The following is a 26,940-nucleotide window of genomic DNA, read 5'->3' as shown; positions in this document are numbered from 1 at the left end:
TTTTTTGTCTATATATATATATATATATATATATATATGTGCCCCGTAAGATTGAATTTTATTGAGAAATTTGGGGCAGGCGGTTTTTGGTGGAGTAGAAAGAGAGAATTTATGACTTGTGATAGACAGGTGTCAAACACAAAATGTATAACTTTTGCGGCTTAAAAATAGGAACGGAGAAAGGCAACACCGGGATCTTCTGCGACCATTTGAAATTAGTGATAAATTTTAAATATGATAATAATTTGACGTTTTTTAAAATTTACTATTGGGAAATAATTCTTAATTTGTTTATTTAAATGATAATATAAAATATTCATATTTGTATAATATAAATAAATGACGTAAATTTTATTTAAAAAAATATATGAAATAAATAACGTGTTGTGTGCATAATTCGTCAAATTCACAAATAATACGAAACCGTATCACAAAAAAATTGAGATATTAGTTAAGAATGTAATTAATATGCATATAATTAGTACGTAACTATATGTAATAACTTTATGCATAACATCATCATCACAAAAACTGAATATTTATTTCCTAACTGAACATTGTAATATATGTAAAGTACGTAACTATATGTAACACTCGTTCCATCCACTCTTCCATTGCCAAAGAGAGGAAGAATAACTCAAGAAAAGGTAAGAAAAGCAAACCGCTGGTATTGGAGAATAAAATCCTCAGAAGGATGATGCGAAGAGCAATGACCAAATCCAGGAAGCAGAATCAACGAAAAGGTAGAATCCGCTAAATGAAAGCACCGGCTCGAGCGACGACAGAGCAATGAGCAGTGACCAGATCCACTAGGTGGAAGTACCGAAATCGGTAACTAGATCGACCAGGTAGAAGTACTGACTCAAATGGATAGAAAGAAGGTGTATACGGAGAGGGAGGTGGGGAGGCAGAGGGGGCTCGCTCGCCATGGCGATAAAAATCGCCTTCCGCTTTTTTCTACTAATAGGCAAGTCTTTAAAAGAGGGATCACTTGATAATGGTTATTTTCATAATTTTGAAAATATTTTTTCAATAAAATTCAAATAAATTATAAAATTGAAAAGTAATTCTGTTGATAGGTTTTTGAAATTATAGATAGTTTAACAATAAAATTTGATACAATTATAGTATTGTTTGATGATGCATTAAAGACCGTTAATTTGAGAGCGTTAAAATTAAATCATTCGATGTACAGTAAACGGATAAATAATACTTGTTATTTTTATAGACATAATATGTGAATACAATGACATTTGAGTTCTAATATTTAATTTTGAAAATTGTCAAAATTATTCGAAAAGAATTGTTAAGTGACCTCTCAGAACTAAATACCTTTGGTTTATTTCCACTTAAGTAATAGGAAGTATATTCCGAATGAAATGAAAATAGACCATAAATTCTAGTGGGCGTCACCATGAAAGCCGAAATTTAGATTGATGGTAAACAGAAAAAAGAAATACTGAAATTTTGTAAATCGAGATGGGAACCACTTGGTATGGCCGTTCTTACGCAGGAAAATATCTAGTATAGCATCCCTTTTTTTCTGATTTTTTTACGCAGGAAGAAGTCTCCTAAACCAAGTAGTTGCCTTTCTATTTTTTAAATTTCTGTAAATTCTTTCCCATTTTTTATTTTTATTTTTTTCTATTTATCATCAATAAAAAATTCGGCCATGAAAGAGACAAAGTCAAACCTGTTTTCGTCTCTCTCATGCGTAGAAAACAAGATCCGAAGATTCGATATTTACGTTGCACTGACACCTTCGTCTAGGATACTAATTCTCCTGTTGAGTAACTTTTCATGTAACGACTCTAGTTCCCCCCTTCTTCTTTGCCACTACACAAAAGCATATGTAAATTTTAGCAGAGAAAAGCTGAAAGCTCTGTTACGAAGATTACGCAGGGAGATCAGCAGTGACGTAATGTGGCCTACGGGCATCTTTGACTTAAAATAGGTTTAAAAAAAAAAAAAACAGCAGCGAGATAATTTAATGGTGGTCCTCATCAACTTACATTTTACTTATTTTGAATTCTGAACCGAGATGCACTGTATCCATCCCTGTGGTAAATCTAGTTATCTACAAGTTTTTATTGAATATTTCATATTTATTTGGTAATTAATGTTATATTGATGAGGTAATCTAATGATAAAAAAAAATCCTTTATTAGTGAATATTTTATTTCTAAAATTTTATAAAAAAAACAAGTTTTATTAGAAAAACAGACATTTCCTACTTACTTTTGTTTGATTGGGTGGTTAAAATTAAATACTCAATTTCAAAAGTAAAACAAACTTTCCCTGCATCTTTATTTTTTGGTCATGAAATATGGTATATTATTAGAGCACCGCTCCATATGTTTAGTTAATGGAAAATTTTCTAGAGGTCAGTGTTGACTTATATATTTTGCGACAAATGGGCCACTGGGTTGTTTTTTTTTCCATATTAATTGAAGAACCGAGGAGAAATGAAGAGATTGAAACAGAGAGAACACTTCATTTTGTCTACTTATTTGATGGGAATAAAGTATATTTATTACAACTATTCTATCAAATATATTAATAAGACTCACAAAATTGATATCCATAATATATTAACAATTTGAATTCATGATCCTTTAAAATTATTCCAATGTTTTAGGCATCCATTCGTTTTATTTCCCCATTCCTTTGTTATGTTGGTTGTTCAGCCCTTTACCGATGATTCTGTGCTCTTTTGTTATAGTTGCTGTGCTATATTATCTGGACTTGCACTCAGGGTATGGCGCGTGATCAGTGACGCGCGGATCAACGAATGACATGTTAAACCTTGAACGAGTTGTTAAAAGTGATGCTAAAGACGTCCACATTCAAATCTAATTCAATGATCATTGAATTTGATTTGGGACACGTTTTATTTATATGAATAAATTGGGAATGAGAAAGCAGTTGTTTTAGCTTCTTTGTATTTTGCTGGTTGCAGTACCAGTAGAGTCTGAAAGCATTTTCTAATATCTTATATGAATATACTTAGGTTATATTTTTGTGCATATATCATTTTTGAAAAGAATACTAACATATATGTTAATGAAGGGTGCCCCACCCCCACAAATGCATTAAAGCATCCAATTCAATGCTTTTCCAGTGAAAGTCAGCAGAGCTATTACGCACTTAAAAGGTACTGATGAAATGCAAATAAAAAAAAGCCAGTTTCTTAATCAAACAACTTTGATTGACGCTTGCATCAAAATGATATAATGCATTTTTTTTTTTGCATACAATCGCTTTGTGCCCTAATCGATTGTGAACGAAGCATAGTTGTGCATTAATCTTAGCCATCTGATTTTTAATCGAATGGATGTCCGTGGAGAATAACAAATCTGTGCAAGCATGAACAGTACACAAACACTTCCAGTCCAGATACCACAGTGTATAAATACTCTACATTGACATTTTACATAATAATTGAATATTACTATAATCAAAATACAAGTACAATTAAGAGAGTCGAATTCAGCGATCACTGAACAAACCGCTCTCATACCTTACAACATGCTAACCCTCTACACCATATATTAATTCTGCATTATCCCGGAAACCAATTATCGATATACTAAGCATTAACCGAGCATGTACCATTCTCACCATCAGTATCATTGCTATTAGTATCATTGCTATCAGTATCATACTTAGAGTAGACATCCAGGAAGTACAAAACAGAGACCAGCACCAAGCAGCAAGCCAACATAGGTATAGGCCCAAAGATCCATAAAAATAGCGGCAGTGAGAAGTAGAGAGCTCTAAGGCCTAGTGACCAGAAGTAGCTTCCTCGGTTAAGCACATTGGCCACATATTTTGTTCCAGGACCTGGTAGCAGAATTGCTGATGTGGGGAGCTGATTGAATGGTACATTTATGAGTATGCTTCCTGTTAATTAAAGCAAAAAATTTCCATCAGAAATTTTAACATATGCGCGGTAATATTCTTATTACCATTGACTATGTATGTACAAGTGTACAACATATGTGTTATAAGTTATTACAGCTAAATTTGATACCACCAGGTTAATAGCAGTAGTGTTCTACAGGGTATTGTTTCCTCATTTCCAGAAATAGCTTGGTGAAATTGATCAAATTTATTAGATTGTATTTAAGATTATGAAATGATACAATAAAAATGTGATAATCCCATTGCCTGCTTGATGACAGGTTCAACCTTCATATTACAAATTAAATTAATTGAAGAGTCCAGGTGCTGATACTCTGTATCATACTTAATGGTGATAACACAATTCAAGGAAAGATTTTTCACTGAATATTTGTATAATGTATTAACCATATAGTACCGTGGCTATAGTAGCGGATGGATTGCAAGTTCAAGAAGAATGCCACGAGAAAGCAGACTAATATGGCAAGGCACTTCACCGAGAGGCCTAGTTGGGTTGTATTGCCCAAAATTAGAGCACCGCCTCGGACGCCACCCATAGTGGCACTATTGCTGTTTGTCATGATGAGAGCTATGATGGAGCTCAGCATAATTGCCGTGGAGGCAAGGACAGTCGATGCCATTATGTTGTTGCGAAGACTCTGCACCGCTAGCACCCCATATTTGGCTGGATCCTGAAAAACATGAAAATAGAGTTACAATGGCAATGGCCACAGTAACTAGAAGTAAAATTTTGAGGAATAAATCTGAAGCGATTCCAGAGGATTGCAGGGTCCTGCGATTCTAATCTCAACCATTTATATATTTTGAGATTAATGTAGAAAAACTATCTCCTTCCAAGATTCATACATTCTAATAAATGAATGGTTGGAATTGGAATCGCGAGACCTCTTCCGAAAATTGTAGATGAACAAATTTCCCAGTCAAGATTTGACTTGGTACCCATTTGGTAAAGACTTGTCAAGAAATTTAATTTACAGTTGTCTTTTGTTTTAATTTGGTTGATCCCTATGATGTTTCAATTTTCATGACTTCGTCTAGACTCTAGATGCAATATGAATATTTTCTTTTCTTTTGGTTAGGGATGGGACAGATAAACGTGTTTTGGGGTATACCGGTATCACTTATCAGTGTCTGGTAGACTGGTACTGTGGTGTTTTGTATAGTGTGTCTTGTGTATGTTAGGAAGAAATGAAACCACTGGATTAATTCCACCTTTTAAAAAAAAATATTAAGTAAATTCGATTTTGTTATAAATGTTTTTTTTAAAAAGAAATTTTCTGTCGCAACACACAAGTACACACAGTTCAAATAACTTGAGCCACAAAAAATCCATTAAAAAATAGGTCTTAATTACCATCCGTGGTTCATGACGAATTCGTGTCCTCTGCATTAACTCAAAAAGAATCTTTTGAGTTGATGTATCTAGACCGTATGATCTGCTTTAAGATCTGTGTGGACTAGATCTCTACTAATATTAAAGGGTCCTGAATTATAGACTGGTCGGATTGACTATGTTTAAAATCAGACGGCCGAGATGCGTTAACTAAAAAAATAATCTTTTGAGTTAATGCAGACGATGCAGACTCGTTCATCACTGCATGTGTTGGAAAAAATTTTAATGAAATAAAATAAATAAAAATAAAACGAGGGAATCATCGGAAGATCCGAGTATCTTACCAAGCAAAAAGAGGGGAGAAAAATCAACCAGTCAGCAATATAGAAACTGTGAAATTAATGACATAAATGTGCAAGAAAAAACATATGGGCCAATATCTGAAGGTTCGGATCAGATTTAAATATATATATATATATATATCCTAAAAATCAAGCGCAATATGAGCCATTTGATTTTGACCCAAACAGTGGCGGAACATAATAGAGTTTGGGGGGTGCTAAGCCTCCCTGTCATTTCAATTATTTTTTGTCAAGTATATAGAAGTTTGAGTAAAATATATTTTTTGTACATAGTAGCCCCCTCTATGTAATATGACAAATGTATAGGGTCTTAAGATAAAATATGAAAAATAATTACGCAATATGTTTGCTTTTGTGAGTTTTGCTTTCATATGTACTCTTGACTTTTGCACCATCAATATTTTAAAAATGAAGAAATTTTTTAATTTGAAAAGTTATCAACCGTACAAAGAATTGAAATAAAAACATTAAATGTCATTGAAAGAAAGAAAACTTCTTAATTAAATCTGAAATCTCATGTAGCATTGATCTCCAGTTCATTAAAAAAAAACAAATCAATCATCTCTTCAGAAGAGTTGCGATGTGCAAAAATTATAGAAAGCAGAGTTAATCAGAAGTGTAGCGAAAATTCAATTTTAATTAAGGTTTGTGTTTGTTTATAGTTTTTTAAATTATTATTCATTATAACTTTGGGATAAAATGATAATTTATTTATTTTATGTATAATTTGTATAGATAAAATTATATCTAAGAGAAAGACATTAGACTTTTATTTCAAGGCGAAGGAAAACAACTCAAACTCTGACATGAATTTCAAGTCTTGATAATTAGATTTCTGAATTGATTACATAGTTCTTTAAGTTTTGCTTGTGATGAATATTGATCAAAAGCAACCTTCACATAGTTCTTTAAGATTATTTAAATATGAATGAAATTCAGAGAAATGCCTCCAACTATCAGATTTCATGTTTTTAGTTTAGTTTTGATAGACATGGTATTTTATTGGTGTTAGTTATCTATTGTATTTTTTTATGAAATCAAAAAGTGAAAGATTTTGTGCTATAAATTTGTTTAATTTTTTTTTTAAATGATGTTTAGCTCTCCCTATATTCAAATTATAGTTCCGCCTCTGGACCCAAATCGTTTAAGATAGCTCATTGTCATCACGATATTCTCAATACTGACAGTACATATGAAAACACAAGTTCCCTATTTCTAGTATTAGCTAAAGAAAATAGCAATTTTCTATCATTTTCCAGCTTGCACCAGTATGCACCTAGTATTAGTCTTTAATTCCTATCTATTATTTAGGAGAACATGCAACAATGATTAAAAAGACAACAAAAGAGTTTCACCTGCATTACAAATTGAACCCAAAGGCGACGATTCATGGAATTGATTCCAATAACAGTAGTGCTTGGATGCATCACAACGCGATAAAGAAGCCACAAATGGTACCCCAAAAGTGCCAAGACACCAATAGGAACCAACACATAATCCAGCTCTTGTTTCTCCATGGTTGCAATTAATATTTTTTTTTGTCTATATATATATATATATATGCCTCGTAAGATTGAATTTTATTGAGAAATTTGGGGCAGGCTGTTTTTGGTGGAGTAGAAAGAGAGAATTTATGACTTGTGATAGACAGGTGTCAAACACAAAATGTATAACTTTTACGGCTTAAAAATAGGAACGGAGAAAGGCAACACCGGGATCTTCTGCGACCATTTGAAATTAGTGATAAATTTTAAATATGATAATAATTTGACGTTGTTTAAAATTTAATATTGGGAAATAATTCGTAATTTGTTTATTTAAATGATAATATAAAATATTCATATTTGTATAATATAAATAAATGACGTAAATTTTATTTTAAAAAATATATGAAATAAATAACGTGTTGTTTGCATAATTCGTCAAATTCACAAATAATACGAAACCATATCACAAAAAAATTGAGATATTAGTTAAGAATGTAATTAATATGCATATAATTAGTACGTAACTATATGTAATAACTTTATGAATAACATCATCATCATAAAAACTGAATATTTATTTCCTAACTGAACATTGTAATATATGTAAAGTAGGTAACTATATGTAACACTCGTTCCACCCACTCTTCCATTACCAAAGAGAGGAAGAATAACTCAAGAAAAGGTAAGAAAAGCAAACCGCTGGTATTGGAGAATAAAATCCTCAGAAGGATGATGCGAAGGGCAATGACCAAATCCAGGAAGCAGAATCACCGAAAAGGTAGAATCGGCTAAATGAAAGCACCGGCTCGAGCGACGACAGAGCAATGAGCAGTGACCAGATCCACTAGGTGGAAGTACCGAAATCGGTAACTAGATCGACCAGATAGAAGTACTGACTCAAATGGATAGAAAGAAGATGTATACGGAGAGGGAGGTGGGGAGGCAGAGGGGGCTCGCTCGCCATGGCGATAAAAATCGCCTTCCGCTTTTCTTTTAAGCGGCACCGCTTTTTTTTACTAATAGGCAAGTCTTTAAAAGAGGGATCACTTGATAATGGTTATTTTAATAATTTTGAAAATATTTTTTCAATCAAATTCAAATAAAATTATAAAATTGAAAAGTAATTCTGTTGATAGGTTTTTGAAATTATAGATAGTTTAACAATAAAATTTGATACAATTATAGTATTGTTTGATGATGCATTAAAGACCGTTAATTTCGGAGCGTTAAAATTAAATCATTTGATGTACAGTAAACGGATAAATAATACTTGTTATTTTTATAGACATAATATGTGAATACAATGACATTTGAGTTCTAATATTTAATTTTGAAAATTGTCAAAATTATCCGAAAAGAATTGTTAAGTGACCTCTCAGAACTAAATACCTTTGGTTTATTTCCACTTAAGTAATAGGAAATATATTCCGAATGAAATGAAAATAGACCATAAATTCAAGTGGGCGTCGCCATAAAAGCCGAAATTTAGATTGATGGTAAACAGAAAAAAAATACTGGAATTTAATTTGTAAAACGTGATGGGAACCACTCGGTATGGCGTTCTTACGCAGGAAAATATCTAGTATAGCATCCTTTTTTTTCAGATTTTTTACGCAGCAAGAAGTCTCCTAAACCAAGTAGTTGCCTTTCTATTTTTAAAATTTCTGTAAATTCTTTCCCATTTTTTATTTTATTTTTTTTTCTATTTATCATCAATAAAAAATTCGGCCATGAAAGAGACAAAGTCAAACCTGTTTTCGTCTCTCTCATGCGTAGAAAACAAGATCCGAAGATTCGATATTTACGTTGCACTGACACCTTCGTCTAGGACACTAATTCTCCTGTTGAGTAACTTTTCATGTAACGACTCTAGTTCCCCCCTGCTTCTTTGCCACTACACAAAAGCATATGTAAATTTTAGCAGAGAAAAGCTGAAAGCTCTGTTACGAAGATTACGCAGGGAGATCAGCAGTGATGTAATGTGGCCTACGGGCATCTTTGACTTAAAATAGGTTTAAAAAAAAAAAACAGCAGCGAGATAATTTAATGGTGGTCCTCATCAACTTACATTTTACTTATTTTGAATTCTGAACCGAGATGCACTGTATCCATCCCTGTGGTAAATCTAGTTATCTACAAGTTTTTATTGAATATTTCATATTTATTTGGTAATTAATGTTATATTGATGAGGTAATCTAATGATAAAAAAAAAATCCTTTATTAGTGAATATTTTCTTACTAAAATTTTATAAAAAAACAAGTTTTATTAGAAAAACAGACATTTCCTACTTACTTTTGTTTGATTGGGTGGTTAAAATTAAATACTCAATTTCAAAAGTAAAACAAACTTTCCCTGCATCTTTATTTTTTGGTCATGAAATATGGTATATTATTAGAGCATTGCTCCATATGTTTAGTTAATGGAAAATTTTCTAGAGGTCAGTGTTCAATTATAAATTTTGCGACAAATGGGCCACTGGGTTGTTTTTTTTTCCATATTCATTGAACTTTCTTCTGCCAAATATATTTTGTCCCACCACTTAATTTTCTCCTACGTTGAAGAACCGAGGAGAAATGAAGAGATTGAAACAGAGAGAACACTTCATTCTGTCTACTTATTTGATGGGAATAAAGTATATTTATTACAACTATTCTATCAAATATATAAATAAGACTCACAAAATTGATATCCATAATATATATATTAACAATTTGAATTCATGATCCTTTAAAATTATTCTAATGTTTTAGGCATCCATACGTTTTATTTCCCCATTCCTTTGTTCTGTTGGTTGTTCAGCCCTTTACCGATGATTTTGTGCTCTTTTGTTATAGTTGCTGTGCTATATTATCTGGACTTGCACTCAGGGTATGGCGCGTGATCAGTGACGGATCAACGAATGACACGTTAAACCCTGAATGAGTTGTTAAAAGTGATGATAAAGACGTCCACATTCAAATCTAATTCAATGATCATTGAATTTGATTTGGGACACGTTTTATTTATATGAATAAATTGGGAATGAGAAAGCAGTTGTTTTAGCTTCTTTGTATTTTGCTGGTTGCTGTACCAGTAGAGTCTGAAAGCATTTTCTAATATCTTATATGAATATACCTAGGTTATATTTTTGTGCATATATCATTTTTGAAAAGAATACTAACATATATGTTAATGAAGGGTGCCCCACCCCCACAAATGCATTAAAGCATCCAATTCAATGCTTTTCCAGTGAAAGTCAGCAGAGCTATTACGCACTTAAAAGGTACTGATGAAATGCAAATAAAAAAAAGCCAGTTTCTTAATCAAACAATTTTGATTGATGCTTGCATCAAAATGATATAATGCATTTTTTTTTTGCATACAATCGCTTTGTGCCCTAATCGATTGTAAACGAAGCATAGTTGTGCATTAATCTTAGCCATCTGATTTTTAATCGAATGGATGTCCGTGGAGAATAACAAATCTGTGCAAGCATGAACAGTACACAAACACTTCCAGTCCAGATACCACAGTGTATAAATACTCTACATTGACATTTTACATAATAATCGAATATTACTATAATCAAAATACAAGTACAATTAAGAGAGTCGAATTCAGCGATCACTGAACAAACCGCTCTCATACCTTACAACATGCTAACCCTCTACACCATATATTAATTCTGCATTATCCCGGAAACCAATTATCGATATACTAAGCATTAACCGAGCATGTACCATTCTCACCATCAGTATCATACTTAGAGTAGACATCCAGGAAGTACACAACAGAGACCAGCACCAAGCAGCAAGCCAACATAGGTATAGGCCCAAAGATCCATAAAAATAGCGGCAGTGAGAAGTAGAGAGCTCTAAGGCCTAGTGACCAGAAGTAGCTTCCTCGGTTAAGCACATTCGCCACATATTTTGTTCCAGGACCTGGTAGCAGAATAGCTGATGTGGGGAGCTGATTGAATGGTACATTTATGAGTATGCTTCCTGTTAATTAAAGCAAAAAATTTCCATCAGAAATTTTAACATATGTGCGGTAATATTCTTATTACCATTGACTATGTATGTACAAGTGTACAACATATGTGTTATAAGTTATTGCAGCTAAATTTGATACCACCAGGTTAATAGCAGTAGTGTTCTACAGGGTATTGTTTTCTCATTTCCAGAAATAGCTTGGTGAAATTGATCAAATTTATTAGATTGTATTTAAGATTATGAAATGATACAATAAAAATGCTTAATGACAGGTTCAACCTTGATATTACAAATTAAATTAATTGAAGAGTCCAGGTGCTGATACTCTGTATCATACTTAATGGTGATAACACAATTCAAGGAAAGATTTTTCACTGAATATTTGTATAATGTATTAACCATATAGTACCGTGGCTATAGTAGCCGATGGATTGCAAGTTCAAGAAGAAAGCCACGAGAAAGCACACTAATATGGCAAGGCACTTCACCGAGAGGCCTAGTTGGGTTGTATTGCCCAAAATTAGAGCACCGCCTCGGACGCCACCCATAGTGGCACTATTGCTGTTTGTCATGATGAGAGCTATGATGGAGCTCAGCATAATTGCCTTGGATGCCATTATGTTGTTGCGAAGACTTTGCACCGCTAGCACCCCATATTTGGCTGGATCCTGAAAAACATGAAAATAGGGTTACAATGGCAATGGCCACAGTAACTAGAAGTAAAATTTTGAGGAATAAATCTGCTGCGATTCCAAAGGATTGCAGGGTCCTGCGATTCTAATCTCAACCATTTATATATTTTGAGATTAATGCACAAAAACTATCTCCTTCCAAGATTCATACATTCTAATAAATGAATGGTTGGAATTGGAATCGCAAGACCTCTTCCGAAAATTGTAGCTGAACAAATTTCCCAGTCAAGATTTGACTTGGTACCCATTTGGTAAAGACTTGTCAAGAAATTTAATTTACAATTGTCTTTTGTTTTAATTTGGTTGATCCCTATGATGTTTCAATTTTCATGACTTCGTCTAGACTCTAGATGCAATATGAATATTTTCTTTTCTTTCGGTTAGGGATGGGACAGATAAACGTGTTTTGTGGTATACCGGTATCACTTATCAGTGTCTGGTAGACTGGTACTGTGGTGTTTTGTATAGTGTGTCTTGTGTATGTTAGGAAGAAATGAAACCACTGGATTAATTCCATCTTTTAAAAAAAAATATTAAGTAAATTCGATTTTGTTATAAATGTTTTTTTCAAAAAGAAATTTTCTGTCGCAACACACAAGTACACACAGTTCAAATAACTTGAACCACAAAAAATCCATTAAAAATAGGTCTTAATTACCATCCGTGGTTCATGACGAATTCGTGTCCTCTGCATTAACTCAAAAAGAATCTTTTGAGTTGATGTATCTGGACCGTATGATCTGCTTTAAGATATGTGTGGACTAGATCTACACTAATATTAAAGGGTCCTGAATTATAAACTGGTCGGATTGACTATGTTTAAAATCAGACGGCCGAGATGCGTTAACTAAAAAAATAATCTTTTGAGTTAATGCAGACGATGCAGACTCGTTCATCACTGCATGTGTTGGAAAAAAAAATTAATGAAATAAGATAAATAAAAATAAAACGAGGGAATCTTCGGAAGATCCGAGTATCTTACCAAGCAAAAAGAGGGGAGAAAAATCAACCAGTCAGCAATACAGAAACTGTGAAATTAATGACATAAATGTGCAAGAAAAAACATGTGGGTCAATATCAGAAGGTTCGGATCAGATTTAAATATATATATATAGAGTTAGGTTGGGGTGCTATGGATAGCATAGTGGCCTCTATGCTACGGCTCAATATTCGAGTTTTCAAAATCCAAACGGTCGATCCGAACCGTTCATCTTATTCTCCATATTAATATCTGCTTGGAGACCAAATTTTACATTTTTCTGAATTTTTTTACTATTTATTAAGTATTTTACAAAATTGTTGATTCAACGGTGGCTGCACAAAACAGTAAAACCGTTGGATTAGCGATTTTCAAAGTGGCTTAATAAATAGTAAAAAAATTCAGAAAATTATAAAATTGGGTCTCCAAGCAGATATTAATATGGAGAATAAGATGAACGGTTCGGATCGACCGTTTGGATTTTGAAAACTCGAATATTGAGCCGTAGCATAGAGGCCACTATGCTATCCATAGCACCCCAGCCTAACTCTATATAGAGTTTGGATTTTGGAAACTCGAATATTGAGCCGTAGCATAGAGGCCACTATGCTATCCATAGCACCCCAGCCTAACTCTATATATATATACTAGTATCATACCCGTGCGTTGCAACGGAAACATATTATAACAAAAAAAATATCAATGAAAATAATAATTATCTACAATTAAGACACATGTTAATAGAAAATTTATATGATTCTGTATTTTTAATAAATCGTAAACTTTGATAACAATTTGATGATGTGATGATTCTTTATTTTTAAGTATCAATGATATCAAATAATAGCTCGATTCGAATCTAATATCAAATATCATACAACAATTCAATATCAACATATAATGATATCAAAAAACATAAATAAAAAGTATTATCGTGTGTATGTATAGGATATATATATATATACACACATATTATAAGAGAAATATATATTCACACACACGTTCCAATTTATATTCTTCTTCTTCTTTGTTTCTAATTTAGAATATACACATACACACGCACATTGATATATTATATATTGGAAATATATTCTAAATTGTCCACAGCAATATGTATAGAAACAAAGAAAGAGAAAGAAGAAAATAAAAAAAAATAGTTTTCATTGTGATCCATATAGAAACGAATAAGAAGTAAGGAAACAAAGAAATAAAAAAAAATGGAAGGTAGAGTCTTCTTAATTGAAGAGGAGAAATATGGAAACAAAGAAATAAGGAAACAGATAAATATATCGCTAAATTTCAGATTTGTTCAATTTTAATTGTAACATATTGTGTGGCAACACATGTGGTGAGTATGTTTTTAACTAAATTTAGACTTTTATACATAAGTCAGATGTATTTAATCAAAAGAAGATAAATTATGTAATTGGAGGGCTGAGATCAAATCCGAAGTTTCATCTTTCAATCGTAACCGTTGGCGGATCGGACACTCAACGTGCTTAATAATATAATGGAGATATAGAGAGTAATGCTACCCTACTTCACGAATTAAACCGCCTGTTTTAATTCACGTTTCTGACCCTTCGATCTGCTTCAAAAATCGTGCTGATCAGATCTAAGATTTTCGGAACTGGACGTCTCCGGTACAGAGGCCTTAATAACTCCTTGCCCAAATTAGAGGAACTGGACGTCTCCCATTTTCACCACAGACGCTCCCAACCCTCTCCTTCTCTCTCACGCGAAAACATAAACCCTAGATGCAAGAAAATCACGATCACGCCTACACAGCCCCCAGTCCTGACAGCACCAACCTATACGCCCCCTCCTGATTCTCTCACGTAACCCATCTCCATCTCCAGCGACTCCATCAAAAGCACCAACTTCTATCCCGTGGCGCCTCCCCCTTCTCTCACGCGACCTCCCTCCTTTTTCCGGCGGCTCGCAAGAAATCGACGGCGCCACCTTGTTTCAGGTATGGTCTTGTACTTCTCATCTTTTGTTTAGTTTTACTCGATTCCAATTTTAATGTATACAAACATGCAGCAAGTAGACAATCAGCATGGGAATATACAAGTTCAGTCTCAAATTAACATATTTTAATGTATATGATTCTTAATGTCAGATTTTAATTAAGTTTGGTTTCTTTATCTGTTAATAAATTTTCTTTTGCCTACAACATAAAATTTATTTATATGTTAACAGACCTTTCCATTAAAACTGACGAGCGACGAGAACCAATGTCATCATGCGATGTTTCTAATAGTGTAGAGGTAGGCTCAAATGACTTTTATGTCAATGAAGATGAAAATAATCTGAGAATTCATATGTAGGTAATTTTTGTTATTTTATATGGTACATAAAATCTGGTACTAAAATCTGGTACTAAAATCTGGTTCTAAAAACTGGTACTAAAATCTGGTACTAAAATCTTCAAATTCTAGTATACTCAATTGCATATATGAGTGCTAGTATACTCAAATCAAAGGCTGCATTATTACCAGAATAAGATTTTAATTTCCTTATTTTTAGTTTCATATGAATGCATTTACCTCACTTTTTCAATCGCAATTCAAGTACTGTTAATCAGGTAGCATGGATTACAAACTTATACCAGATTTTTACAAGTGTAACATGGTCTTATTGCTTTTGATAGGCATCAAATTCTATAAAAATGTCATCTTGTGTTGATGGAGATGAGATTCCTGTTGATAGAGATGAGATTACTGAGAACAACAATGAAGTTAAAAAATGAAGGTGAAAGTGAAGTTTATGACGAAGAATTTGACTGATGTGTTATTAATCGGTTTTTTCTAGTTTTGTCATGCAGTTGTTATGCTGTTTTGTAACCTCTAGTGTTGTTTTTGGTAATTGTTTTTTTAAGGTTAGTGGCTTTAAGTTGTTAATTGTTGAGGAGATTGAAATATGAACATTGATCTATTGTGGTTAATTGTTGTAATTACTTGCTACTGTTAAGTTTTTTTCTTAATTGGGTTTGTTACTTGTTTTTCAATGTGTGTATTGCTTGATGTTTTGATTTTAGATGATGTATGAATATTTCCAATATTTAAATTTTCAGTTAGTAGTGATCAATTGCTTACTAGTAAAATGCATGGGTATGTTACTAGTTAATTACTTGTTGTTAAATATTTTTTGAATTGGGTTTGTTGCTTGCTGTTTGTATTTTGCCTAAGAAAATGATGTATGTTGTGCTTAAAATTGCTTGTGTTAGGTAACTCAAGGTTCTGAGCATTATGAGTGTCTTAAAAAGAATAATTGGACCGTTTAAAATCTGCTATGGTAATCCTAATCATTACTTGTTTATGAAAAAAAGTGAATTTTCTGCTGAGATACTCAAATTGTAGCATGTAATTTCATTCACTGTATCAGGTCTCAAGGAACTACAAAACTGAACAAATCCACTTTTGTGAACAATTCCATAGTAAAAAAAACATGCTTTGAACAAATTGCCATGTACTTATTGTGGTATGATTAATCTGATTCAAATTGTTATATACATGGCTGTATGCCCCATATACATATTCCAACAAATACATAGCAAAAATAAATACAAGTATCTACAACAGTATACAAATAAGAGAGTGCAACAAAATATGCAACTTCTACTTCTTTAATGACTTTCTCTGCATATGTGTACCATTTTTGCTTCTTTGAATCTGCAAAAAATACAAAGATATATATGAAAAACTTAGCCATGTTTAGCACTTTTGCAAGCAGAAATCTTCAGCCTCAGGATTCACGCAGTTCATTGACAGTGCTTGGTACCAGCTCAACTGTACTAGTAACTGGTGCAAGAGCTAGGTACTAACTGGTTGTAACCCTTGGGGCTTCTATATAATTTTAATAGCTTAATAATGTATAAGCTAAAATAGTGAGCTTACATGTCGTATGTCAGTGAAGTCTAGTATGACGTCGTCAGTGAGCTTACACCCTTTCCAAGCACATCCTTGTTGCTAGTGCTGTTTGTAAAGATGAGACGAATATTTTGAAATTAGACTTAACTTGATTTAACAGATAAATTTGATCATATATAAATTCAAAATAATAAGATCATTTAATGTTGAATTTTAGGTAATAATAAATTTTACTGGGTCAATATGCAAAAGCATTGAATAAACTAGAGCCCATACAGAATCCTTCAGAGTAGCATTATCATTTCCAAAACAATAATAATTGTTTTTTTTTAACAAATCGGGGGAAATTGGTAAGCCTATTAGAAATTTGTAAAATCCAACGAAATCTGGAGAGTTTGACCAAACCATTTAATCAAAATTCAATTCCTTCTGAGATGTAGACAATACACACTAGACAGGTACTGCCAATCAGAATAATGAAACTCTTTTTAAAAATCTTACAAGTCGGTACCGCTGATTGCGCGTGAGAGAGAAGGAGAGGGGTCGGAGTTGGAGCTGGGTCCGTCGAAGTTGGAGCTGCGCTGACTGTCAGATCCTAGATCTGACGAGGCTTAGAACAGCGTGAATTGAACACGACAGAGAACAATCAAACAATTTTATTGAAATTCAATGGAAAATGGAGATACACGGCACAAGGCCAAAGCATAGCTAGAACACTAAAAAATACTTGATAATAGTCTAATCTAACTAATTACCCTTACTGCCTATTTATAGGCGACAGTGCTTAAGAAATAAAATTCTAACTCTATCGAATGAATCCTATAACTGAATTGCTTGAATACACCACAGTGAGCTGAATTGGCGTAACAAACCTCTAACCTACTTTCACTGGACGACTCCATTGCTATTGTCCATTTCTCCCTCCAGTTCTAAAGTAGCGGTCCCCACCTGACAGTGAACTAATCTCAATTATTATCCTGACCGTGACCCATTTTGCCTGCCCTTGCTGCCCAGTTCTTCTTTCTCCTTCTTCGTGACATAGAACCGGGTTGAAATTGACCCGTGCTCGCCAGGGACGTGACACTGAGCGACCAGTCGGAGGCAGCGATCGCGTCTGGGGTTTAAATGGGGTTTCTTTGAGTTTTGGCGTGAGGAAGAGAGAGTCGCCTCTGCCTCTCTCTCGCGTCTAGGGTTTAGAGTTTTGCGTGAGAGAGGAGGCGGAACAGCGGGAGGGAGGTCTGGAGTTTAATTGGAGATCTCCAGTCCGCCAAATTAGAATAATATATCTAAAGGGGGCTAAACTGGACGTGTCCTGTTCCGTTGTTTTTAGATCAGATCAGCACCATTTTTGAAGCAGATCGGAGGGTCAAAAACGTGAATTAAAACAGACAGTTTAATTCACGATGTAGCGTAGCATTACTCATATATATATATATATATAGAGTTAGGCTGGGGTGCTATGGATAGCATAGTGGCCTCTATGCTACGGCTCAATATTCGAGTTTTCAAAATTCAAACGGTCGATCCGAACCGTTCATCTTATTCTCCATATTAATATCTGCTTGGAGACCAAATTTTACATTTTTCTGATTTTTTTTACTATTTATTAAGTATTTTACAAAATTGTTGATCCAACGGTGGCTGCACAAAACAGTAAAACCGTTGGATTAGCGATTTTCAAAGTGGCTTAATAAATAGTAAAAAAATTCAGAAAATTATAAAATTTGGTCTCCAAGCAGATATTAATATGGAGAATAAGATGAACGGTTCGGATCGACCGTTTGGATTTTGAAAACTCGAATATTGAGCCGTAGCATAGAGGCCACTATGATATCCATAGCACCCCAGCCTAACTCATATATATATATATATATATATATATATATATATGAGTAAAGCTAGGGTGTGATGTGCTCACCAATAGGGTTTGGTGAGCAGAACTCCAAAAGTATATCGGATTGACTTTAAACGCTGAATCCAAACCGTTGAAATTCTTGTACTTCATAAGTGATGCATGTACATATAAAATTTTGAAAGTTTCGAGTTTATTTGCTACACGGTCAAGCGGTCAAAGAAAGAAACTTTTTATAACTTAATTTATAAGTTGATTTATATATTTAATTTTTATCATTTCTTTGACCGCTTGACCGTGTAGCAAATAAACTCGAAACTTTCAAAATTTTATATGTACATGCATCACCCATGAAGTTGATCCGATATACTTTTGAAGTTGTGCTCACTAAACCCTCTTGGTGAGCACATCACACCCTAGCTTTACTATATATATATATATATATATATCCTAAAAATCAAGCGCAATATGAGCCATTTGATTTTGACTCAAATCGTTTAAGATAGCTCATTGTCATCACGATATTCTCAATATTGACAGTACATATGAAAACACAAGTTCCCTATTTCTAGTATTAGCTAAAGATAATAGCAATTTTCTATCATTTTCCAGCTTGCACCAGTATGCACCTAGTATTAGTCTTTAATTCCTATCTATTATTTAGGAGAACATGCAACAATGATTAAAAAGACAACAAAAGAGTTTCACCTGCATTACAAATTGAACCCAAAGGCGACGATTCATGGAATTGATTCCAATAACAGTAGTGCTTGGATGCATCACAACGCGATAAAGAAGCCACAAATGGTACCCCAAAAGAGCCAAGACACCAATAGGAACCAACACATAATCCAGCTCTTGTTTCTCCATGGTTGCAATTAATTATTTTTTTGTCTATATATATATATATGCCTCGTAAGATTGAATTTTATTGAGAAATTTGGGGCAGGCGGTTTTTGGTGGAGTAGGGTTTTCGGTTTACACAAAGGGGGACAAAAGGAGGTGATGAACAAAAAAGGAGCTTAGCAACATTGGAGAATAGAATTTATGACTTGTGAGCGACAGGTGTCAAACACAGAGTGTACAGCTTTTGCGGCTTAAAAATAGGAACGGAGAAGGCAACACCGGGATCTTCTGCGACCATTTGAAATTAGTGATAAATTTTAAATATTATAATAATTTGACGTTGTTTAAAATTTAATATATTGGGAAATAATTCGTAATTTGTTTATTTAAATGATAATATAAAATATTCATATTTGTATAATATAAATAAATGACGTAAATTTTATTAAAAAAATATATGAAATAAATAACGTGTTGTTTGCATAATTCGTCAAATTCACAAATAATACGAAACCGTATCACAAAAAAATTGAGATATTAGTTAAGAATGTAATTAATATGCATATAATTAGTAAATTACCTGATATCCGATGATACACATTAAATTCATTGTCAGATGCATACGGCGCCATTTTGTCTCACAAATTTATTCTGATTTATTGTGTTTTCTATTTAAACTCATTTTAACTTTTATTAAAAATAAAAAATATGTAGTATGTTTAAAAGAAATATTTTGTCTTCTATTGATCGATTTGAGCAATAATTCATTTTCTTACTTGTGACGCACATACAAATTTATGTCTGAATATTATTGTGTATGCATCACAGGTAGAGAAATGATATATTTATCCTTGGAAACCGATCAGGTAGAAGATATAATATTTTTTAAAAATTTATTTTTAATAAAAAAACAAAAGAGATAGTTTATAAATTTAAAATAATTTTTAATATAAAAATCAATAAATTGAGTAAATTGTGAGTTTTTTTAAATTTAGAAGGGTAAATACGTAATTTTGAGGTTTTTGAGGACTATACATGAAATTCCCCCAAAATAATTAACGCGTTTTGTAATTCGTACTCCGAATACGCTAAAAGAAATTATTACCATTTATCTAAGTGCGTAAAAAAGCTGTTGTAAAAGAAAATTTGGAACCGTATCTGTGAGATTCATCTCATCTTTGCATTTATGCGATCCACTTCGGATTAATCATGGTGCAATTGAAAAGTCACGATTTTTTAATCCTGTTGCTGCCATTTTGGAATTAACTTTTGTTCACCAAACGAGAGATCAAATATGCGTTTGCTTTTTCTTTACCGCACTAACGGAAAATGGTTCCAAGGCGGCGCTAACAAATTACGGGAAATATTGGGTAAATTTTGTTGGAGATAATTAAAATTTGTCATTTGTTAGAAATTGATCATTCAAATTTAATTTATATTTTTATAGTTACTGAATTTTTAATTTGTGACAATCAAATTATTCTATAATTTTTTCATCCAAAAAATTAATCAAATATAAATTTTCTAGTATTTTGGAAATATAATGAGCATATTCCGCTAAAATTTTGGATGGAACGAGCATTTACTGTTATATTTTGAACGGAATGAGAATATTCTTTTATTATTTTGGATGAAAAAGTTATAGGATGTCTTTTTTTCTTTTTTTTTTTGTTTCTGCTATAGGATGTCTTGATTGAAACAAAATAAAAGTTTAGTGGCAATGAAGGGACAAATCAAAATTGAGTGACCAATTTGTGATAAATGACAAAGTTCAGTGACCTCGAGCGAAATATACCTGGAAATTTGACATAAATTTTCTCCATTTACAAATAAATAATTAGAAAATATATTAATTATATGGGAAATATTTTGGTCTCCCAAGCTATCATACCCGAGCGTGCCCCCCCCCCCCCACAAAAACTAATTTAACCTAAAAAACCTTTCAATTTTGTTTAACTTTCATTTTCAGTGCTTATATTCAAACTTTAAAGTTCTGTTTATAACATTTTAAATTGCTACTCGCAAGTTTTTGAACTTCTATTTGCAAGTATTTAAATCCTAAATCTGGATAATTTTAACTCCTAATTACTTTTGTCTTCAAGAAAAAAAAAAAACTTTCACCCACTTTTTTTTTTCTTTTGTTTAATCATTCTTGTTCATTTTACGACGATCCGAGATTAATTTTACGAATCTAAAAGTGCGAATATTTTCTACTCGATTTGTTCTTTCAAATAAGATTAATTAAAAAAAAAAATACTATTGAGTTACTTTCAAGTCATTTTTTTTAAGTAAAGCCTATGAGCACTTTTAATTATCAATCTTTTAAACCTCAGTCTACAACCATCTAAACCTCTAGTATCTACCATTTTAACTACTACATTCAAGCATTTAAACCTGAAATCTAACAAAATAATAACACTGCAATCAAGCTTTTAAACCTATAGTATCACGTGTTTAAAGTAGTACACTCAAACATTTAAAACACTGCAATCAAGTTTTTAAATCTCACTGTATTTCTGTAAAATATAACATTTCTAAAGCAACAAACACTTAAATGTAGTAGTTTAAATGGTAGACATCAGAAGTTTAATTAAACAATTTTTAACTAAACAGAAATAATTTAAACCATCTTTACTTGAATTAAACAATTTAATTCTTCTTTAACTTTAAGCTGTAACCAAGCATGCCCTTAATTCCTAACTTGGATGTTTGACACGGCGAATTTGACACGGAAGGAAATTAGTATTGTAAAAGCCCAACAGACCATCACAAGAGGCTATAGAAATGTACATGCTAACTAATGGATCTCTCACATTCAAAATTTGAATTATCCCTCAAGAGGTTTTCAGGTCACGAATAAGATTGGGCCTTAAGCAGGATAGAGGGCCTTATTTTAAAATGGATTCGATCATGATAAAAATCCAGCTTTGTTTGATCAATAAGTCTAAAATTGATTGGGTCTACACTGGAAGAGGAACCTCTCTATCAAGGATCAACCTACAGTGGATTTGTGGCCTGTCTGTTGTTAAGTTCTTCTGAGGAAGGATGGTAGATCTAAATTAAATTACCAATCAAGGTGGTTTTCATTCAATAATTGATAATCAGATCTGGTTTTAGGACTTTGTTTCAATAAACTATTCAAGTGCTCATGATAATTGAATTCGAGTTACCAAATAAATAAAATATAATTTTTCAAAAGGTTGTTCCGTTCATAAATAATAAGAATAATCACAATTTATATCCGAACTCAATTATGTTAAACTAGGTACAATACGAATCTATTTTAAGTAGAATATGATTTTTATTTAAAGTTCGAACGCACCCATACATGATACATCTATTGTAATATCACCTTATTTGTACATGGGGAAATGGGATACTTTAATTAGGAATAACCTCAAAAAAATTATCCTATTTACTAATTCACTTCCAAGTCTCAAATACAGCATTGTACAATTTCTTTTATTAATTGGATTGAATACATAAATAAATACAGTATGTAAATCCATCTATACTACATCAAAACTTCCACAAATCGAACAACCCAATACACCTCCAACGGATTAAAAGAATATTTAATAATATAACCAAAATCAATCGCCTAAAACCAGAGAAGATCCATTAATGGAAGCCAAATCAGAACGCACCAGAACCTTCTTCACAAGCTCAAGCTGATCAGACAACGCCTTTATATGGCGTTGGTACATGTGCACCTGTTCTAACAATTTGAATTCATGATCCTTTAAAATTATTCCAATGTTTTAGGCATCCATTCGTTTTATTTCCCCATTCCTTTGTTCTGTTGGTTGTTCAGCCCTTTACCGATGATTTTGTGCTCTTTTGTTATAGTTGCTGTGCTATATTATCTGGACTTGCACTCAGGGTATGGCGCGTGATCAGTGACGGATCAACGAATGACACGTTAAACCCTGAATGAGTTGTTAAAAGTGATGATAAAGACGTCCACATTCAAATCTAATTCAATGATCATTGAATTTGATTTGGGACACGTTTTATTTATATGAATAAATTGGGAATGAGAAAGCAGTTGTTTTAGCTTCTTTGTATTTTGCTGGTTGCTGTACCAGTAGAGTCTGAAAGCATTTTCTAATATCTTATATGAATATACCTAGGTTAATTTTTTGTTCATATATCATTTTTGAAAAGAGTACTAACATATATGTTATGAAGGGTGCCCCACCCCCACAAATGCATTAAAGCATCCAATTCAATGCTTTTCCAGTGAAAGTCAGCAAAGCTATTACGCACTTAAAAGGTACTGAAATGCAAATAAAAAAAGCCAGTTTCTTAATCAAACAATTTCGATCGACGCTTGCATCAAAATGATATAATTCATTTTTTTTTCATACAATCGTTTTGTGCCCTAATCGATTGTAAACGAAGCATAGTTGTGCATTAATCTGAGACATCTGATTTTTAATCGAATGGATGTCCGTGGAGAATAACACATCTGTGCAAGCATGAACAGTACACAAACACTTCCAGTCCAGATACCACAGTGTATAAATACTCTACATTGACATTTTACCTAATAATCCAATATTACTATAATCAAAATACAAGTACAATTAAGAGAGTCGAAATTCAGCGATCACTGAACAAACCGCTCTCATACCTTACAACATGCTAACCCTCTACACCATATATTAATTATGCATTATTCCGGATCCCAATTATCGATATACTAAGCATTAACCGAGCATGTACCATTCTCACCATCAGTATCATTGCTATCAGTATCATACTTAGAGTAGACATCCAGGAAGTACAAAACAGAGACCAGCACCAAGCAGCAAGCCAACATAGGTATAGGCCCAAAGATCCATAAAAATAGCGGCAATGAGAAGTAGAGAGCTCTAAGGCCTAGTGACCAGAAGTAGCTTCCTCGGTTAAGCACATTGGCCACATATTTTGTTCCAGGACCTGGTAGCAGAATTGCTGATGTGGGGAGCTGATTGAATGGTACATTTATGAGTATGCTTCCTGTTAATTAAAGCAAAAAATTTCCATCAGAAATTTTAACATATGCGCGGTAATATTCTTATTACCATTGACTATGTATGTACAAGTGTACAACATATGTGTTATAAGTTATTACAGCTAAATTTGATACCACCAGGTTAATAACAGTAGTGTTCTACAGGGTATTGTTTTCTCATTTCCAGAAATAGCTTGGTGAAATTGATCAAATTTATTAGATTGTATTTAAGATTATGAAATGATACAATAAAAATGTGATAATCCCATTGCCTGCTTAATGACTGGTTAAATTAATTGAAGAGTCCAGGTGCTGATACTCTGTATCATACTTAATGGTGATAACACAATTCAAGGAAAGTTTTTTCACTGAATATTTGTATAATGTATTAACCATATAGTACCGTGGCTATAGTAGCGGATGGATTGCAAGTTCAAGAAGAAAGCCAGGAGAAAGCACACTAATATGGCAAGGCACTTCACCGAGAGGCCTAGTTGGGTTGTATTGCCCAAAATTAGAGCACCGCCTTGGACGCCACCCATAGTGGCACTATTGCTGTTTGTCATGACGACAGCTATGATGGAGCTCAGCATAATTGTCGTGGAGGCAAGGAGAGTCGATGCCATTATGTTGTTGCGAAGACTCTGCACCGCTAGCACCCCATATTTGGCTGGATCCTGAAAAACATGAAAATAGGGTTACAATGGCAATGGCCACAGTAACTAGAAGTAAAATTTTGAGGAATAAATATGTTGCGATTCCAAAGGATTGCAGGGTCCCTGCGATTCTAATCTCAACCGTTTATATATTTTGAGATTAATGCACAAAAACTATCTCCTTCCAAGATTCATACATTCTAATAAATGAATGGTTGGAATTGGAATCGCAAGACCTCTTCCGAAAATTGTAGCTGAACAAATTTCCCAGTCAAGATTTGACTTGGTACCCATTTGGTAAAGACTTGTCAAGAAATTTAATTTACAATTGTCTTTTGTTTTAATTTGGTTGATCCCTATGATGTTTCAATTTTCATGACTTCGTCTAGACTCTAGATGCAATATGAATATTTTCTTTTCTTTCGGTTAGGGATGGGACAGATAAACGTGTTTTGTGGTATACCGGTATCACTTATCAGTGTTTGGTAGACTGGTACTGTGGTGTTTTGTATAGTGTGTCTTATTAAGTAAATTCGATTTTGTTATAAATATTTTTTTCAAAAAGAAATTTTCTGTCGCAACACACAAGTACACACAGTTCAAATAACTTGAACCACAAAAAATCCATTAAAAAATAGGTCTTAATTACCATCCGTGGTTCATGACGAATTCGTGTCCTCTGCATTAACTCAAATCCGAACGAATCCGTGGACCGTATGATATGCTTTAAGATCTGTGTGGACTAGATCTACACTAATATTAAAGGGTCCTGAATTATAGACTGTGGTCGGATTGACTATGTTTAAAATCAGACGGCCGAGATGCGTTAACTAAAAAAATAATCTTTTGAGTTAATGCAGACGATGCAGACTCGTTCATCACTGCATGTGTTGGAAAAAAAATTAATGAAATAAGATAAATAAAAATAAAACGAGGGAATCATCGGAAGATCCAAGTATCTTACCAAGCAAAAAGAGGGGAGAAAGATCAACCAGTCAGCAATACAGAAACTGTGAAATTAATGACATAAATGTGCAAGAAAAAACATGTGGGCCAATATCAGAAGGTTCGGATCAGATTTAAATATATATCCTAAAAATCAAGCGCAATATGAGCCATTTGATTTTGACTCAAATCGTTTAAGATAGCTCATTGTCATCACGATATTCTCAATATTGACAGTACATATGAAAACACAAGTTCCCTATTTCTAGTATTAGCTAAAGATAATAGCAATTTTCTATCATTTTCCAGCTTGCACCAGTATGCACCTAGTATTAGTCTTTAATTCCTATCTATTATTTAGGAGAACATGCAACAATGATTAAAAAGACAACAAAAGAGTTTCACCTGCATTACAAATTGAACCCAAAGGCGACGATTCATGGAATTGATTCCAATAACTGTAGTGCTTGGATGCATCACAACGCGATAAAGAAGCCACAAATGGTACCCCAGAAGTGCGAAGACACCAATAGGAACCAACACATAATCCAGCTCTTGTTTCTCCATGGTTGCAATTAATATTTTATTTGTCTCTATATATATATATATATATGCCCCGTAAGATTGAATTTTATTGAGAAATTTGGGGCAGGAGGTTTTTGGTGGAGTAGGGTTTTCGGTTTACACAAAGGGGGACAGAAGGAGGTGATGAACGAAAAAGGAGCTTCGCAACATTGGAGAAGGAGAGAATTTATGACTTGTGAGCGACAGGTGTCAAACATAGAGTGTACAACTTTTGCGGCTTAAAAATAGGAATGGAGAAGGCAACACCGGGATCTTCTGCGACCATTTGAAATTAGTGATAAATTTTAAATATGATAATAATTTGACGTTGTTTAAAATTTAATATATATGAAATAAATAACGTGTTGTTTGCATAATTCTTCAAATTCACAAATAATACGAAAACGTGTCACAAAAAAATTGAGATATTAGTTAAGAATGTAATTAATATGCATA

General features: G+C 33.1%; 3 protein-coding genes and 2 long non-coding RNA genes across 6 annotated transcripts; 1 reads left to right on the top strand and 4 right to left on the bottom strand.

Annotated features, from left to right (window-relative positions):
- Window positions 1-3,302: 3,302 nt before the first annotated feature.
- Window positions 3,303-7,192, bottom strand: LOC144567468 (uncharacterized). Of its 2 annotated transcripts, XM_078317613.1 has the most exons (4): window positions 6,975-7,192; window positions 4,322-4,595; window positions 3,666-3,903; window positions 3,303-3,635 (listed from the first exon to the last, which is right to left on the bottom strand). In XM_078317613.1, the coding sequence occupies exons 1-4, from the start codon at window positions 7,134-7,136 to the stop codon at window positions 3,590-3,592; spliced, it is 720 nt and encodes a 239-aa protein (XP_078173739.1). In that variant the 5' UTR covers window positions 7,137-7,192; the 3' UTR covers window positions 3,303-3,589. The 2 variants fall into 2 exon arrangements, with proteins under 2 accessions (XP_078173739.1, XP_078173740.1); XM_078317614.1 differs by having other exon boundaries at window positions 3,303-3,903; window positions 6,975-7,167.
- A 3,325-nt stretch (window positions 7,193-10,517) lies between these two features.
- Window positions 10,518-19,547, bottom strand: LOC144567872 (uncharacterized). Its single transcript, XM_078318079.1, has 3 exons — window positions 19,183-19,547; window positions 11,489-11,747; window positions 10,518-11,088 (listed from the first exon to the last, which is right to left on the bottom strand). The coding sequence occupies exons 1-3, from the start codon at window positions 19,342-19,344 to the stop codon at window positions 10,805-10,807; spliced, it is 705 nt and encodes a 234-aa protein (XP_078174205.1). The 5' UTR covers window positions 19,345-19,547; the 3' UTR covers window positions 10,518-10,804.
- On the top strand, window positions 14,450-15,840 carry LOC144567873 (uncharacterized). The gene is made up of 3 exons (XR_013515526.1): window positions 14,450-14,722; window positions 14,953-15,020; window positions 15,404-15,840. It is a non-coding gene; the product is annotated as an uncharacterized LOC144567873 (long non-coding RNA).
- LOC144567874 (uncharacterized) lies at window positions 16,220-17,844 on the bottom strand. Its single transcript, XR_013515527.1, has 3 exons — window positions 17,124-17,844; window positions 16,650-16,727; window positions 16,220-16,424 (listed from the first exon to the last, which is right to left on the bottom strand). It is a non-coding gene; the product is annotated as an uncharacterized LOC144567874 (long non-coding RNA).
- A 4,189-nt stretch (window positions 19,548-23,736) lies between the features above and the next one.
- Window positions 23,737-26,700, bottom strand: LOC144567327 (uncharacterized). Its single transcript, XM_078317431.1, has 3 exons — window positions 26,326-26,700; window positions 24,723-24,996; window positions 23,737-24,324 (listed from the first exon to the last, which is right to left on the bottom strand). Exons 1-3 carry the CDS (start codon window positions 26,485-26,487, stop codon window positions 24,026-24,028), a joined length of 735 nt encoding a protein of 244 aa, XP_078173557.1. The 5' UTR covers window positions 26,488-26,700; the 3' UTR covers window positions 23,737-24,025.
- Between the last annotated feature and the right edge of the window lie 240 nt (window positions 26,701-26,940).

Source organism: Carex rostrata, chromosome 16 (assembly GCF_964058835.1).
Source record: "Carex rostrata chromosome 16, lpCarRost1.2, whole genome shotgun sequence".
Taxonomy (NCBI): domain Eukaryota; kingdom Viridiplantae; phylum Streptophyta; class Magnoliopsida; order Poales; family Cyperaceae; genus Carex; species Carex rostrata.
The sequence above is the reverse complement of the archived record's forward strand: the minus strand, read 5'-3'. Positions and strand labels throughout refer to the sequence as shown.

Coding starts and splice junctions, on each gene's coding strand:
- LOC144567327 (XM_078317431.1), bottom strand. CDS start 26,487: ATGGAGAAACAAGAGCTGGATTATGTGTTGGTTCCTATTGGTGTCTTC. Junction 24,997..26,325: donor GGGTTCAATTTGTAATGCAG/GTGAAACTCTTT, acceptor CATGTTTTTCAG/GATCCAGCCAAATATGGGGT. Junction 24,325..24,722: donor CATCCGCTACTATAGCCACG/GTACTATATGGT, acceptor TTTAATTAACAG/GAAGCATACTCATAAATGTA.
- LOC144567468 (XM_078317614.1), bottom strand. CDS start 7,136: ATGGAGAAACAAGAGCTGGATTATGTGTTGGTTCCTATTGGTGTCTTG. Junction 4,596..6,974: donor GGGTTCAATTTGTAATGCAG/GTGAAACTCTTT, acceptor CATGTTTTTCAG/GATCCAGCCAAATATGGGGT. Junction 3,904..4,321: donor CATCCGCTACTATAGCCACG/GTACTATATGGT, acceptor TTTAATTAACAG/GAAGCATACTCATAAATGTA.
- LOC144567872 (XM_078318079.1), bottom strand. CDS start 19,344: ATGGAGAAACAAGAGCTGGATTATGTGTTGGTTCCTATTGGTGTCTTG. Junction 11,748..19,182: donor GGGTTCAATTTGTAATGCAG/GTGAAACTCTTT, acceptor CATGTTTTTCAG/GATCCAGCCAAATATGGGGT. Junction 11,089..11,488: donor CATCGGCTACTATAGCCACG/GTACTATATGGT, acceptor TTTAATTAACAG/GAAGCATACTCATAAATGTA.